The sequence below is a fragment of the Trichomycterus rosablanca genome, chromosome 8, assembly GCF_030014385.1.
Source record: "Trichomycterus rosablanca isolate fTriRos1 chromosome 8, fTriRos1.hap1, whole genome shotgun sequence".
NCBI lineage: Eukaryota > Metazoa > Chordata > Actinopteri > Siluriformes > Trichomycteridae > Trichomycterus > Trichomycterus rosablanca.
The window spans coordinates 7,452,925-7,470,930 of NC_085995.1; the positions used below are offsets into that span (position 1 = coordinate 7,452,925).

Below are 18,006 nucleotides of genomic sequence, written 5' to 3' on the forward strand. Positions count from 1 at the left end.
GGCCTTTATGTCAAAGTGGCAAGTGTAAAGTCAGTGTTGAGTTAAAAGCTGATAACAGCCTGGTTTTAATAAATGTGTTTGATAAACACCATGTATAGGATTCAATGGGCTGATAAGATGATGGGCAGGACAACAAGTACTGTGTCTGTCTAAAAAATAGGCAGTTCTACAAATTATTGAATGAAGGGTCTGAATGCATTTGTATTTACAAGGGATGTTCAAAAAGTTTCCACACCTTTATATTTTCATTGGAAATGGTGAGGGTGGGAGGAGAAGTAATTGGTCATGTCTGAGAGACTGGGGGAGCTTATAGCCCGGATTTAGCGCCATCTGATTTCCACCTTTTTGGACGCCCAAAGAAGCTTAAAGGGGAACAAGATTTACATGTGATTATGTGAAAGCAGCTGTGCATCAGTGGCTACTCGCTCAACCAAAAACATTTTTTGGTCATCAGAAGGTGATTATGTAGAAAAGTGATGTAAATTTGTTTTTAAAATTCTTAATAAATAGAGTTTTAAAAGTGTGGAAACTTTTATAGAAATGATTTCAGACCTTTCATTCAATAATTTGTAAAACTGCCTATTTTTTTTTTTTTAGACATAGTACTTGTTGTCCTGCCCATCATATCAGCCCATTGAATCCTATACAGAAGATGAAGTGTAATGGACTTCTTGAAATGTTAATAAACAAACAGTTTATTGAGATATTTGAGGAGATTCATGCTGAAACCACTGTTATAAATATTTGTTTAAAAGATTTTCATTCCTAACCAGTACCACTTAAAGTGCTTTTGCTTTAGAACATGTGTTCTCAAATGGACTAAGTATGGGTAACAGGAAAAAACATGTCCAGCCCATTAAAGTATTGCTTTAATTGCTGTGCTGAAAAAGAGCTTGCTGCTCAGAATCTGGAAAATGTATTCCATGTGTACACACTCGCTGTGTTTATAGAGTTGGTGGGGGAGACTTGGCAGAGATCTTTTAAATTCCCCGGAGGACCGTATTACAATAGCAAGTTGAGCGTGTACGTAAGCTTGAGCGCTGCTCGCACTCTTCAGCTCTGTTATGGCCAGCATGATAGTGAGCGTGGGGCACACAGACATTGGTTACTTTTCATGGCAGTGTGGAAGTAAAAAGAAGTGTTTTTTGCAGACGGACTCGTCACGTCCAGCAGAAGTGGGATCGTGTGACTGGAGCAAAAACAGTGCTGCAGCCCAGCCATCGTCATCCAGGACTGGTGGCGCTCCGGCTGGTCAGACTCCAGCTGCAAGCCCTCAACCACTAACTCTGTCTGCGTCAAAGCTTAAGTCTGGCACGGCAGGAAAAAATGGCTGCATCGCCACTGACATGCCTTCACAGAGAAGAGGAGGTAAGAAATGGCAGATCTGTCGAGTATTTTTGATTTTGCTTTTAGGTGCTTTGGTCGTTTAGTGTTTCCGTGATTATAAGAGTGCTAACTGATGCTGCATCTGATTTTATGACTGGAACTCCAATAATGGAAAATATATAGTCATTTGGATATTATTTTTTCACTATTAAATCTCTTAGATACTAAAGGTATGATGTGGTAAGTCAGATAACACTTGACCTCAAACTTTGTCATAGTTTTTCTTAAGTTATTAACTTGAAAGTGTTGTTAAAAAAGAAATTGCTCGCTCTTTGCTTCTGTTCTTGAACATTTATCAGACTAAATTTTAAGTCAATAAGCAAAACAAAAACATTATACTGTACAAATGGCAATTCTTTGTCACATTACCTTTGTAATAATAACAACCTTAAGTAGAAATTAGGTTTTTTTAAATACATTTATATTATTCTTCTAGTTTCTGTAAATAGATTTATTTTGGGTAGTGGGCAGCACTGTTGCCTTACAGCAAGAAGGCCCTGTGTTCAATCCCCAGGTGGGGCAGCCCAGGTTCTTTCTGAGTGAAGTTTGCATGTTCTCCACGTGTCTGTGTGGGTTTCCTCTGGGAGCTCTGGTTTTCTCCCACTGACCAAAGACACGCAAGTGAGGTGAATGAAAGATACAAAATTGTCCATGACTCTGTCTGACGTTTAAAATACATGAGCTGATGACTCTTGTGTAATGAGTAACTGGTTCTGTCATGTCAATTAATCTGAAGTTAAATTCCTAATTAATAAATAACTGCCAGGCTTACATCTTGCCAGGGCTTCACAGTGGCTCAAGGGGTAGCTCTGTTACTTTACAGCAAGAAGATCCTGGATTCAATTTCCAGGTAAAGCAGTCCAGGTTCTTTCTGTGTAAAAGTTGCATATTCCTCCCACAGTCCAAAAACATGTAAGTTAAGAGAACTGGGGGTCCAAAATTTCCTGTGACTGTTTGACGCTGAATTTAAACTGATGTAACCTGTAACGTAACCAAACCTGTCATGAACGTAACCAAAGTGGAAAATGTAATAAAATCCTAATAAATAAATAATACATCTTGCCACAGCTTGTGTCCAGCTATAAGTTGTGGCTGTAATTGCCTGGTGTGGCCTTTTGTCTTTAAGTCTTAGTAATATTAAAATGGGAAATGAATAAATAAATGCATCTGTCTTTCCAATATTGGCAAAATCTATGTGGCTTACCACATCATATCATCTGTATCCAAATGTAATTCTTATTCTTAGGCTGTATAACATGACACATTATACATGTGTTTATTAGGCCATAATTTTATTCACTGGTTTAGATAAACAAACGGATGTTTTCATTCAGGCTGCACTTCTCATTGTTAGTACAAGGAGCCAAATGCTCCACAGAGGGCAGCCTTTCCTGTTTCTACTGCTCAAATCTTACATCATTGTCCCAGGGGAATGGCAAAGGATACAGATGTGCCTTTTTGTACCTTTACAGTCTCTACAGGTACTAGATTTATACACACCTCTTTCTGTCCTCTCTGGTCCATCTTGTAGTAACAGGAGAAATTAGAATCCCAGTGAGAAGTTATTTGTATTTGGAAAGTAACAGTTCTAATAGAAAAAGAGTGAATGGAACAGGCTGTTAAATTGTTTCCTGGTGTGTATTACTAACAAAAGAGGATAATTCAGCATTATGACAGTGTAAAAGAGCATGGACAGAAATGTGTGGTCATTCTGTGTTGTAAAGTCAGTAAATATTACAGAGATACAGTGTTATCTTATTGTGGACTTAAACCTTACAATGGTTTATTGAATAGCTTTGATTTAAGTCAGACGTTTGCAGGACGTCTAGATGGTGTCATTGATCCTGAATATCAGTTATCTTCCTGGTGTCTTTAGACTCAAACCCCCTTTGATGGAGGTGAGACAAAGGCCAAGTCCTCATTCTTCAACAGTCAGGGAATGCTTTATGAAAATAGTGATTCACCTGAAAATGTACAGTTTGTACAGTTTTTATACAGTTGGAGCAAAAATGTAAAAAAATGTTTTATCAACTTGTACTGTGACAAACTTGTCTGAATGAGGACCCATGTTTGTTTTGCCCTCAAGGTAGTGATGTGGGGCTGTTTTGCCCCCATGGAATCATGGACTTCATAAATACTAGGACATTTGAAATCAAAGTGTGTCTGCATCTGCCAGGGAATACACAAAAAGGTTCTGCCAAATGTTTAATGGCCATCTCAGTACCCTGATCTAAACCCCATAGAAAACCTGTGCGGTAAGCTAGAGAGAAAAGTGCACAAGAAAGTATCTGGGACCTTGAATGTTTTGGAGAGATTCTGTAAGGTGAAATGGTTCTGTAAAGTAAGTTTTTATAAGAGAAGAGAAGTGCTGTTTTTTATTTTGCATTTTTCCTCCAATTTTCCTTCCAATCTAGTCGAATTCAGTGACCCGATTGCATTACGCTTCTTCTCTACTGATGTTGACCTCCACTCCTGACTGAGGAGAGCCGTGACTAACACACGCTTCTTTGACACGAGTACAGTAGCCGACTGCATCTTTTCACCTGCATGAGGCGAGTTCGTATGTGTAGGTGCCATCAATCAGCCAGCAGAGGTCGCAATTGCATCATTTTTAAGGAATCCCTCTGGCACCTCAATGAACAACAAGCCAATCGTTTTTCGTGTAGGCACCCAGCCTGCCGGTAGCAGAGCTGAGATTCAAACTGATGAGTTTGAGTATTCTGGTGTACTAGCGTGTTTTACCGCTGCACTACCCGAGTGCCGCCATACACATAAACACACACATCTCCCCAACAAATTGCCACTTGTGGTGGAATGAGACTGAAGTGTGACTTTTCAGTTAAGTGGTGCAAATCCAACAGCACCAATCGGCCACATAGTACTATTTCTAATGCAAAATATAGTGGTGATAAACTTGATAAACTTAAAATTGGCTGAATAGTTTTCAATGCAATTTATGTTAATTAAATAATTTGCTTTGCATGCCTGATCATTGTTTAATTCGTTTCACTGTGTAGGTAATTCAAACATGCATGTGACAGAGGCTGCAAGAACTGAGGGTTCAGGGGGAACCCATTCCAGGTCCTCACTTTCTGCTGCTCACCCACATGCTTCCAAACTGCCTGTGAAACCAAGAGCCCAAATTAAAAGCTTTAATGCCTCCAGTGGACTCTCAAAACCTGGTAAGAATTTGTATGATTTGTATAATTCTGTTTGGTTTTAAAATTCATTAACCACTAGTTATTGTTTTTTTTTTTTTTACTACATAGTGAAAATGCTGCTACGTCCTCCTGTTATTTTTAGTAGCAGACAGGCTTATTGCTAGTAACTATGTTAGCTTACACATGGAATTTTGTATGACAGTCTTGATTTGCGTTCTCATTTGCTTTTTGATTTATTTGTAGGAAACTAAATCTGTCAACTTACATTTATGACATTTGTCAGACTACTTAGAGCAACAACACAGCTTAAAATAAACCAGAGAGTCCATGTTGGCTGCTTCCCAAACTGCAAACAACTAAATGTGATGTCACATGTCTTTAGTATTCTAACACACTATCAGTTATGCATTATGCATATTAAGCTGCATGAGTAAGTTTATCTTGGCTAGGTTAGCAAAACAATTTAAAGTTCTTTCATTTTTTGTAACTGTAACCTTAGTTTTTAGCTTCAGGCCAGAAGGTAGAAGACCAGTTAAGTAATTGCTTAGACAAGACAGCTACACAGCAAATTCAGTCAAATATTTAACTACCCTTCTAAATAAATGCACTTAAATGAAAGTATCCATGATTTCTGTGCAGTATTACTGTATACTGTGGATGGACAATCTGCTATTTAAGGTTGATCTTGATGTATGCTATTGATTTAGCTATTTGCTGTTACACATTGAGGTTTTTTTTATTTAGATAATAATCACGACAAAACCAAACAGAAATGTAATTATATTTCTCAGATATTTTTGTTAAATACAAAGAAACTACATTGTATAAAATTACACTGTAACTACATTTAGCATCAGTTGCTAACGAAAACTCTTGGGTCTTGCCAACTTGTGGAACTAAGGTTACATGCCCTAAATTAACCTTTGAACAAAATTAGTCAAGAAGATATATTAAATATGAGTACTGTGCATTTCCTATAGAATACTGGGTAAACATGACCTAATGTATGGTACATGAAGTTCCAGACTGTTAATCAGTTCATTCAGATTTGTTGTGGTAAAAAAACATGTAATGGTTCCAGATACAAAAGGGGTTAAAAGTAATGTTAGTAAACAGTTTATGGGCATAAATGTGGTGCTTTTCATGCCTGCCAAATGTAGTTGTTTTTTTAGTTAAAATAATCTTATCTGTAGAGGGTTTTGCAGCATTTATGGCCAGAACAAGATTATGGATAATATGTATAAGTATAGCAATAACATGGGGTGACTTATGCTAAAGTAGAACAGGTTGTGGTGTACACGCTTGGAATGGCAGAGATTGTATCTATACCAGAATGTTGTGAATATTATCATAGTAAAACAATGATGCTTAGCTCTTGAATTATTGTCTCCTTTCAGATTTGGAGCCACCTTCAGGAGGAAAAGCTCCATCCACCAGGACTACTGTAATAAAATCCAGGGTCCAAAGTCTGCCTCCTAAAACCCCTTCATCGGGTAAAAACACGCAATTTCACAAAACGTGTTTAATATTTAACATTTGGTATGTCTACTTAAAAAATTGCTTGTCAGTGACTGGGTCACACTTTCATCTCCTAAAAAACTCACATTGTAGTTTTGTCTAAGATTTATTGTGTTTTCTGAAACATTTGCTGGGTAGAACATGATCGTATATAGACAAATTATATTAATAATTTACCGGTGTAGAAAGTTATTTAATGACTAACATGGCATGTAATTTTTATTTTTTATTTTTATTTTTTTTATTGTTTGTGATTGATTGACACCAGTAACTTTCCAACTATCATCTGTGACCTCACCCATTAGAAAATACAAACTCCATTTCCAGTTGGAACATTTTGTAAAATGCTATAAAATCTTGAACTACATAGAATTAACTTTCATTTTTAGCTGAACTACTTTTATTTTTGTAAACTTTGAAGACTTTGAATTTCATGCTCTCAAAAGAATTGGGACAAGGGCAAAATAATGTTTTAAAAATGAAGTATTTAGAATATTGAGTTATACAGAAACATTCCTCAATGAATGAATTGGGTATAAAAGTAGGATCCATCTATAGTTATCATGGACTTAAACTTTTGGCTTTCCGCCCAGTATAATGTATGCATGATTGTTTTTTCTAAAAATGCAAATTTTCCCATTACAACAGGGTACAAGAACACGTCATCATTGTCTCAAACATCTGTGAGGACTTCATCAAGCATCTCGAAAACTCCTAATTCATCACGACCTGTTCGAGTTTCTGGTGCTTTATCAGGTAGGTAACATTTTATTTTTAATACTTAGGAAATAAAATTGCTGGTATAACTTTTTTTAAATGGTTTATTTTATTTGATGTGTAATTCTAATTGTAAAAAAGGGATTTGTCTTATTCTGCCACACAGCTTTTTCTGACTGGTTTAAATTTTGACTGGTGTGATTATCTAGCTAGCTTTCAGCTTGTCATGAGTGCAGTCGGGTGTGAATATAAACCAGCATATTAATGCTCACAGTGCTGTACGTCACTTTGTTAAGGAGAACATATGTACCGTTTTAGTGCTTAATACAGCTTGAAAACTCCAGTCTGGAGATCACAGAGTGTAGACCATCTGTGTTCTCTGCAAACAGACCTGTGTGCCAGGATCAGTACAAACCTTCCAACATAAACACAACTACAGCTGCTGTAGGATTCTGTGTGTGAGACCTTTTAACATGTACTCGAGTTGAAAAATTGCAGATGTTATTATTATTTTGTGCTTGTGTCTTTTGGCATGAAATTAAAAGTACAGGAATGAGTGATTCACTGCTGCTATTGAATTTAAAATGTTACATTAGGGATAATATTGTTTTGTGGCCTTGCACACCTTTGAATGCAACTATAAGGAGTTTATTAAAGTACAGTGTGGGATTTTTGGCATAGTAGCATTTTTGGCTGTAATTAATTAACTATAATGCAGTGCCTCCTCTTGCTGAGAACCTATTCACTGTAGCTTTAGAGCCTTTTAATCAAGTTCTTATTATATAACCCAAAGCCATCCACTATTCATCTTTACAAAACTGAAATTAATTTGCCCACATAAAATCCATTTACTGTCATCATTCCACTCAGCACAGTCATTAATCTTTGTCCAGGAATTGCAGCAGCAAGAGGTGGATGTGCTATGGGAATAGTGGTGTGCAGTGTGTGCAGTAAATCACTGTAGTCATGGTTTTACATGCGTTATGTAGTAGCAGTTGGATCTGGCTGTGTGAGCTTCACTGAATTGCTGTATCAGCAATGTGAGGATAATGTGCTGCAGCCAAGTCTGTATGATCTCGCCGAGACTGTGTGGCAGCCATAGCCAGTAGGGGTTTGTCCTCTTATTTATCAGTAGTGCTTGAATCTGTCATTAGGGTGAAGTTAATTTATTACTGATTGTTAGCGAGTAGATGTTGGGGTTGAATAGCTTTTAGGAATGTGTCTGACAAGCTGGCTTTGCAAAATTCTTAGATTGTGTGTTGCACATATATAAACTTTAAAGACTAAATCTGTTTTCCGAAGGGTTTCCTTTTCAAATAGTTTTTCCGTAAACTAGCGCTTGTCACACTAGTCACTGTCCTATAATTCATTCTTCCTTGTTTTGCCCATAATGAGAGTTTACAGTGTTGTAAAAGAATGTACTGTACATGAATGCCAGCATTCCAGTCTTTAGAATTACTGAAATTGCACAGTTCAGAGAGCCAGGGTTTGGATTTAGATGCATTATTGGGCTTGCAGGGTTTGTGCTAACAGCAACTTGACCGCATGTTCTGCCTATAAACAAAATCACACTAACAGCACCAGCATGTGGCTGCAGTAAACTTTTTTTCTCCAGTCCTGTTTGGCACTATGCAGTGTAATTGATATGAACCATTGGTTAAGGTGGATTTATTTGCCCTTTTTGCTCACACGATATTATTAATATGGTTGTTGTGGTTTATTGTTTATGCTTTGATTTCTAATCATGTAGTAAATATATTCTAGGTATGTTTATTTGAATCTGATTGCTTAGGAAAAAAAAAAAGCAATGTAGATTCAGTAGTAAATTGTATCTCCATCGTTTGGCTAATTTGTGCCTTAACATATCTATTTTTTAATTAACAAAGCCACATTTTGCTCTTATGACAATGTCTCATTAATGTTTGAATAGCACAAAGTAATATTTTTGGTGTTATTTGTTTTGCTCCTTCTTAAACTTTTTTGTTGGCTGTCGTTGGTTGCAGCAGCAGTGAATCAGCTGCTGGTGAGCAGGTCACAAAATTACTCATCATACCAGATTTTCTTTGGTCATGAGTGAGAACTGGGTGTCATGCATTGCACAATCAGGCCGATTATTATTGCACAATCTAACACTTATTGCACAATCTAACAACATTCTGAATCAAATCAAAATTTGTCACATACATAGCCCCCTGTCTGTGTGGGTTTCCTCTGGGAGCTCCAGTTTCCTCCCACAGTCCAAAGACATGCAAGTGAGGTGAACTGCAGATACAAAATTGTCCATGACCGTGTTTGGTTACATTCACAACAGGACAGGTAATTACTGATTACACAAGATTCATCAGTTCAAGTCTTCAATGTCAAAGAGTGTAAAATGTGACATTAAATAATAAGATATATAAGATAAATAAAATTGTTACATACGTAGTCATACACAGTACAACTGGCAGTGAAATGCTTTTGTGACTGCCTGGCCAGTAATTAAAGAACTAGACAAAAATTACTACACAATAGAAATGTTTTTAAAAATGTAAAATTAAAATAGAAAATAGAAGCAATTTCAAAAGAAAAAGGGAAACAAATGTGCAAAATGACAGATGTGCAATAACTAAACATAATAATGTGCAGCTGTGAAAGTTGTGTTATAAATATAGACAGCTATCTTGGTTGAGGGCCCAAATAGCTTGCGGGAAGCACTAATTTAAATGTAACAAAAATAAAATTAACAAAAGCTAAATTGCAAACATTCCGTAGATTTAAAAAGGTTGATGCATTCATACAAGCATTCTTCATATTAAATACAAGTGTTCTTGCATTGTAGGGTAGCACACATTCATGTATGACCTGAGTGGTAAACAGCACAACTGATTTCAGATCTACAGCAGGCACAATCTTGCCGAAAGCTGTTGCCTTGACTCCCGCCATTTTCATCTCCTCACTCCCCCTCATGTGTGAAGATGGGTGAGCGAGATTGCGTATGAGTAAGAGTGAGGATAGGGTGGCCCTGTGTCAGAGCACGAGGGTGTGCTTTTCTCCCCACCCACTTCCCTTCACTCCTCTCTCCTCCAGCATCCTCACAGTGCCAGTGCCATGGAGAGATGCAGCTACAGCTTTGTGCAGATGAAAGCCATCACTGATCTGACAGGATTAAGCTTGTTTTCATTTCTGTGAAGCTACTGGATTCATTCTTTGTGTGTATCTGATCTTTTTTGAATTGGAACATACTGACACTTATAAAGAGGGCTTTTAAACCTTTTATTTTTTTACCCATTGTGGGTGCCACCGACACATTTTCAGTGTTAAATGGCTTGATAAATAATTTGATTTATTAAGCCCAGTGCTCATGACTTGACTCTGAAGTTCATTTTTTTCTTTTACTAAGAATCTTCAGGACTTTTTTTGGCTGAAAATGTTTTTCTCAACCAAATTTTCTCTAAGTAACATCCACGTGAAACTGACCGCTAAAGGTTTACTCCGAAGCCTTCAGTTGCTCTCTGGTTGCAAGAAGAACACTGTGGTGTTTCAATCAGGTCTGTAGGTCATGTTCTTTATCAGTGTGTATTTACACCAACAATTGTTTATACATCATTTGATGTAAAAAATTTTTGTAGTCTTTTACTAGGCACCACTCACTACCTGTGTTTTTAGGCTGCTTATTTGTTTAGTGTATCTACTGTAATATTATACACATGAAGTGAATATCCAGTAAATGCGAGAGTGAGGACAATGCAAATTTTTTTATATACATACAATCTAGTCTATTGAAGCTAAATTAAAACACATGATAACAGGGGTAGTCTCTAATCAGCTGTGCTTGGTTGTATGTAGACAGGTGACTAAATAAAGGAAAAACAACAAACGTAGGTGTTGCCTGATTGAGTTCACTTGTTCCATTAGCAAGAGGGGTCACTGCTAATTAACAGTTATGGTGGAAATTAATGGGTGAAAGTGTGCGTTTGTGTGCGTTTGTGTGCGTTTGTGTGCGTTTGTGTGGAAATTACATGCCCTTACCCTTGGGACTGGGATTTGAGATGTCTGTTGGTATGTGGACATATTCAGAAGAGCAAATGAGCATTTGAGAGGTTAAATAAGCATGTTTAGCTTGGGACTCTGTGCAAGTCACTGTATTTTCTCTACACCAAACTCTTTGATTTTGTGCACAGGGACCCTATCAGGCTTAAGTGATTTTATACACCTGACATCAATATTTAGAAGAGGTGTCCATTTAAAAAAAAAAAAAAAAAAAAAAAAAAAAAAAAAAAAAACTTTTATTTGTATTTCTCTCTCGAGAGCTCTTGGTTAAGTAGTTCTGAATGAGCACCCCAGCTTATGTAGACTGGTAGAGCTATCCCTACGTGACACAGGGAAAGTGTTATGTCCCTCTAAAGCCTCCCTGGCACAATGAAAAAGCCATTCACAATTCATGCCTCGCAGTTTTATTCTAAATACAGTATGTCTGTTAAAAATGTGTGTGTTAAGGGCAACATGGGCAGATGTTTTATTTATTTATAAAGTTTCCAGTGGTTTATTAAAAGTGGAAATATATAAAAATTTAATACATAAAAATTTAACATTTTGCTAAATCTGCTAAACAAAAATTTGCTAAATGCTTATAAAAATAATTAAATGCTTATAAAATATTGTACATACTAATGTTTAAAAACCAAACAAAGAGAAATATTAGCAACTGGGAATTTTTTTTCTGTTGGTTTGAATTTTGTAAATGAACAATTAAACAATGCAGAGGTACTGATGATTGGCCTAATATACTTAATACATCATAGCTATCAATCAACACTATGCCATTCATTTTGCCTAAATGTTTGTGTGTACCAAGTCTGTAGAAAACCACTTTTTCTGGAAGCCTTCACTGCACTTAGTCAGCAGTGCTGTCTGCTACATGTTCGATTTGCTTTTTGGGTCTGTGTAAATTATTCAGACTGGTGAGATGAGTACATTTTTAGACCAACATGCAGTTGTCTTCAATAATACAGTCGGTTTTACTGTGGTGAATACAGATCATACTGGAGTGGTCCAGTTCCTTTCTGTGTGAAGTTTGCCTGTTTTCCCTGAGAATAATCAATGCTATTATTGAATGTCGTATAAACATGCATGGTCAGTACAATCAAATAGTTTTTCCACATGCTTGTTTGGAAGCTGCGGTCAGAGCCTGTGTACAGTGCTCCTGGAGCCAAGAGGTTTAAGGGCCTTGCTCAGGAGACCAACAATGAATGCTTGGCAGAAATTAAAACCCACAAACCTTCAACTGATAGTCCAGAATTCTTCCCTCTGAGCTACCACTGTCCCTGTTTAAAAATACCAAGCTTGAAAATACTTTTTTTTCCCTGTCCATTTTAGTTTCCTTTTGGTAGTAGTTGTGTTTGTAGAGTTTTTCTATTATATGTATTTTTCAATAGATCATTTATTAAGACAGACCAGGTTTTATATTAAGCCGCATGGCTGTCACTTTAGTAGAGCCTGTGCACAGAACTAACAAAAAGTGAGGGACTACATCCAAGAGAAGCACCATGAACCACACTTTCTGGCTACAATACTAATGATTAACTCCACTAACTCCAATATAAATAGGCTAATGCTAACCTCCCTTTTACTTGTTGTTCCGCCAAAGCTGACACACGCTCAGAGAGGATTTTGACTTCTCTTTCAAAATAGCAATTCCTTTTATTTTATTACTGGTTCTTGTCCACTAGAGGGAGCCCAGAATTAGCTTTGCTCTCTCCACATGTGTTTACCAGAACCTCAGGTCTGAATTATGAAACCTCAGTGGATCAGTTCCTTGCTTTTGCGAGGAATGTTCGCAAGACTTCCATGTGGGCAGAATCCTCCTCCACTGTACTTTCAGGGTATTTAAAAGACATCACCAGATCTTTATTTAACTAAACTCTGTAAATCAATAAGCATGAGCATTTAGAAAAAGTACTAGCTTGAATCTGAACATGCTGTGTTGCCACATTATTGTACACTTATTGGACATGTCATGTCTTGGGATTTCTCCAGCTGTTCCTTTTTGCAAATTAGATCATTAATTTGATAGTCTGTAACGTTCCAAAATGTCATTTAAAAGTGGATTTTCTTTTTGACCTTGGCAAAAGACAAAGTTAGGAGGCCATGTTGCGAAGTTAAAATTCATTTTAGAACTTTTTATACCAGCAAATTAAATTTCTAAGTTGCTTTGTGTTTATTTTAAACCCAGCATCTGTTCTTAGGAAATAAATAATATGTAAATTTTTTTTTTTTTTTTTTTTTTTTTTTTTTTTTTTTTATAAATAAACCAATGATTAACTAACTGTTAAATGTAATTAAATTACCAGCATGCTAGAATTTGTTACCTCTGTGTTTACCGTGTATTTTGTTCCCACACTACACATGATAAGAACATTTAATATTTGTTTTATGGGTGGGGTGCATGGAAAGTTCTTCACTGTTTGCTTAGAAAGTGAACTGTGCATTTTGCAAATACAAATATTTCAGGAAAAGTCTGTGGTGAATGTGCACATGTGGGCAAAGTGGGTTTTATTTGGTGGGGTTGAATTACATAAGATTGTGTTAAGTGACTTTATAAATTGCCTTTTTTAACTGACTTGGAACTCTTATGTTTAGCAGGTAAAAGTTTTTTTCACAAGGGGTCACTGTTGGCACTAGAGTAGTTTTCCTTTTGGGTTGGGACCAGTCAAAATGGTAATCTACATCAATGGCACCTTGTTTTGTTTTGGCATTACCCTTTAAATTACCCTTTTTATTGGTTTTGTAATTGCTTAAAAGTGCACAGAAAAATTTAAAGGTTACAAGGTGAACTACAAAAACTTGACCCCACTTTCAGGCTATTTAGCACAGGAGTCAATCATTTGTGTGTTTATGAAACACACATGGTTCTTTAGATGTTTTCTATGATATCATTTCAGATTTGTCAATGTATTGTTTTTCCAGGCATATTGAATTCATTTGTATGATAGATAGAACAAAAATATTGACCGATGTGCCTTAAAATTAGGTTTTATTTTAAATATATTGAGATTTTGTTTGTGTTCCAATGTTTAATATTAACAGCATTTAAATATGTAAACATATGCAAGAGAACTGGTGTTTTCTTCCAGCGAAAGAGTGCAGCTTATTTAAAGATAGATGTTGTACCTTGTCTGTGAAAAGGGGCTTGTTAGAGATTTAAGGTTACTGTCCCTTATTAAGTGACACTTTTAAAATGTCCTATTGAGCCAGTCTTCATAGAGCAGTTATGTAATAGTTGACTTGTGGTGTTAGGTTTCAGAGGGAAAAAAACTGTTAATGCAACTATAAAATCATTTAGCTTTAAAAAAGGATACAGAACAAACAGCAAACACATTGAGGGCTTAATATTTATAGCTTTTAGAATGATAATGCCTTCTGCAGGGGGATTGTGTTGGTGATTATACCCTGGTGTTGTATTTATAAGGCTGCTGTAAATCAAAACTAGTGTGACCCGTCCATGCTAAAATAAGTATGCTCTGATGTTTGTCCACAGAGAGGAAATAGATCAGGAGATGGGCATCTAATTCAGGGCTTCATTTGGTGGTGGGGCACCTTTAAATCTATTTAAATCTTTGATGTTCCTGTCAGAGCTTGGTGTATAATCGGTGCCTTTCCACGATTCCAGCATAGGTGCATGAACTGGAAAATTAATTTGCAGAAAAGCATGCTGACCGATGAATCCACAATAAATGGATGTTTTTTTACAGTTGACAAGAACAGAACGAAGGCGAGCACACAGAGCCAGCAGCAGAGCCAGATCAACGGCCAGCCGGACCTTGTGCCGCCGGAGACCAAGCCACGAGGGCTGGATTATTACAAGACTCTGTGTGAGAAAAAGAACCAGACCATCCAGCAGCTGAGAAGCAGTTTACTAGCCAACAACCACAAATTCGAAGCCATCACTATAGTTGTGCAAAATCTTTACACACAGGTAAGCAGAAATTTTTTTTAATTATGCTGTGTGGGGTTGCCAAGTCAGTGTCACCATATTTTCAGAGTTTATGTTGGGCCAAAATTTAGGTGTCTTTCATAATAGAGGAATAGAGGAGTAGCCTCCCTATAGACATAGTCACTAAACTACTAACACATATCCAAGCAATAACAATTTGCGTGTGTGTTTATTATTAAGTATAAATGTGGCAGTTTTTATAAAAAAAAAAAGTTCAGTTATTTCTCTCAGTTTACAGTCAACTTTCCCAAATACTTTCTCCAAAGGCATGTATTTGTTACAAGATCATGTCTAGCTTGGCTGGAATGTAGTAAGTACATGTGTGTGGGCAAGTCCAGGGGTGAAAGGGCTCTCCGTTGCTCTGTTTGTTGTAGTGATATCCCTCCATCACTCTGTTATTAACACTCGGGTTTCTAGGAAGGTAAGATTTAGTACACTACTCGCTTTGTTTGCCTTGGACTAGCTTACTCATTTACTTCTTTCGTATGCATTTTATTTTTTAACATATGAAAAGTCATCACAGTTTGGTTTTTTTGCTGTAGCTTTTCTTCTTTGCAATTTCCTAATGTTGCAAACCATTGCCAAAAAATTAACAGTATGTGTACTGAACTTGTATATAGATGTTGGGGAAATAAATTACAAAAGAATTCATTTAAGTTTAAAGATTAAATAATACATCTAATGCAATCTTTTTTTTTTTTTACCTTAAGTGGCCACTTTATCATGGTCAGAGTCACTGGGCCTATGGGAAGATTATAAACTGAACAAGTGTTCAATCCCTGATGGAGCATCACGCATCATAATAAGTAATACAGTCAAATATTAGCAGTTTAGAGACACTGCATTACCTTCTGCATGTTTTGGGAGGAACCCCATATGGACATGCAAAATTGCTCACAGATAGTGACCAGTGTTGAGGTTCTAATTCAGGTCCCCAGCACATTATCAGCTGTACCACCTGCTAACAACCTGTAGAACAGTTGTGCTTCTTACTGGCAAGTGTGTTCTAAATCTCAGATTTATTGGGCAGTGTTTGCTGGTTTTCTACATATTTGTTAAATTTGGTAAAATAATTTCTAATGTCCCTTAGATGTTTTGTGGAGTCATGTTAGTGGATTAGAGCTGTTTTGACAGCATATTAGTCTGGTGGTCTTAATGTTTTGGCTCATCTGTGTATTATGCTGCACTGACACTTTTTGTCTGTGAGCAGAGGGGGGTCTGGTAATCAGATCCAGGAGCTCTGATACTACAGTATGCATTAGTGGAGATGGTTTTGTCTCGGGATTAGGTTCTTTATCATAAAAAGTAAAGTATTTTTAGAATAATTATGAGAGAGGGTAATGGGGGGGGGAATAAATAAAGTAAACCAGTTTACTGTTTTTACTTTATCTTTTTAAATACTGTATCTGAATGTCTGATTAGTTATGTTTTTACTGTAGCATGTATGAATGGTGCACTAGTGAATAGTTTATTGCTATTTCAAATATGGTAGAAATCTCATGATAAACCCAAACAATTGGAGCAAAGCAATAATCTTAAAACTAAAGAAGAAAGCTTTTGGGGGGCATCAGAGCTAACTTGTTTGCATTCTTTCTGCAATTCACTTTATTAACATGCCCACCCCTCTTTATCTACTGGTCACAAATGACTACAGAGTGGACTTCCAGGTTATATACGATTTGAAAATGTAATAACCATGCATTACATTTACATATTCATAAAAAGTTCATTTATTTAATCTGATGAGTTTTTAGTAGAGATGCATGAGTACCGATACCGGTATCGGGTATTTGCTAGATTTGCCGGCTCGGGAGCAACTCGGCGTTCGCTCGGCCATTAAAACTCGGCTCTCGATTGCTAAGTGTGAACTATCCAACAACTCGATCGGACCGGCTCGCCGACTGCTCGGCGACCGGATCGAGTTTTCTAGCACGTCAGATATCTGATCTGAGATGTGCGACTGGGAATGAGTGACATGTCGAACAGCCAATAAGAACGCAGGATACGGTGTGAGGGGAAACGCAGGAGCGGAGTGTAAACAGGTGGGACAGGGGGATAATATAGTTTATATCAGAATACACCAGCACACACGTTTTACAGTATTTCTGACCTCGTTCTCTACAAAACAAAACAACAAAACACCAACATTGCAAAAATATTTATTAACCTCCAACTCACTACAGAACAATCCATGCTATTCGTGTTGCCAAATCCACTCAGATTCATTTATTTTTCCTCCTTGATTTCATCACATCAGCGCACAAACACTGATCACTCGCTACTTGTTAACGTGCATTTTTGGACGTGGTATCATTAAACTTCTCGTCACTTCTCACGTGTGTTTTTGTTTAAAAAAAAAAAAAAAAGGTATTCTAAATAGGTATTGGTATCGGCAAGTAAAAAAATACTTGTACTCGTACTCGGTTGGGGAAAAAATGGTATTGATGCATCCCTAGTTTTTAGTCATATGCTATGTTAACTATATGGGCAATTATATGTTGTTATGACAGTGAAAAGTCCTAGCGTGGAATGTCTTAAACAATCATTTCCCCAAGATTAGCGGGCTGAGCCTTGTCGAGTCTGTGTGAGAATGTTCAGCTGCTGACTTGATTACAGACACAGCCAGGCATTCAGATAGGTGGAGTAACCTGGTTTCTATCATGCTTGCAGAGCTCTCAAGACAGTCAGCAAAAGTTCACTATAAGAGGGTGCATATTTTGATATTTTGATGTACCATTTCATTATTCTCCTTATTAATTGGAACAGAAAGGGCATTGCTGGACTTTCACTCTGAAAGATTAAGTGCTGTTGAAGTCTGATACAGAAAATTGTATTAGTCCATTAGTATTGATTTGATCTCCTTTGGATATTTAATCCATTTGCATGAGTCACCTTGTGCCAGTGAGGGTTCAGAAACATACATGGTTCAAAGAAGTGTTTAATACTGTACTAAATACATTCATTCATTGCCATATGTTAATAATAAACAAATGCTATAATTAAGCTAAAGATCTCCATCCTAAACTATGATGCAGGTTCTAAAGTTTTAAGTATTGACTTGTGCTGCTAATCCTGCACGAATAAAATGTCACAGGCACTGGACCATTTGTTTTTGTTTGTGAAAGACCTGTGAATCCACACATGATATAAAGTTCTTCAGTATACTGATACTTGGTATACCCTGTATCAGATTGGTGCATTCTTTAAGAAAGACCATACAGAACATTGGCTTTGGTCAAATGCAAAAAT

General features: G+C 36.8%; 1 protein-coding gene across 1 annotated transcript in view; it reads left to right on the forward strand.

Moving 5' to 3' along the window:
• The window catches only part of mtus1a (microtubule associated tumor suppressor 1a), a 37,045-nt gene that overhangs the window by 5,721 nt on the left and 13,318 nt on the right, over positions 1 to 18,006 (forward strand). Inside the window, exons 3-7 of the mRNA XM_063000427.1 lie at positions 1,152 to 1,368; positions 4,404 to 4,568; positions 5,945 to 6,040; positions 6,714 to 6,821; positions 14,516 to 14,739. Of these exons, the coding sequence (XP_062856497.1) occupies positions 1,152 to 1,368; positions 4,404 to 4,568; positions 5,945 to 6,040; positions 6,714 to 6,821; positions 14,516 to 14,739 (810 nt within the window). The remainder of the gene's footprint in view (positions 1 to 1,151; positions 1,369 to 4,403; positions 4,569 to 5,944; positions 6,041 to 6,713; positions 6,822 to 14,515; positions 14,740 to 18,006) is intronic.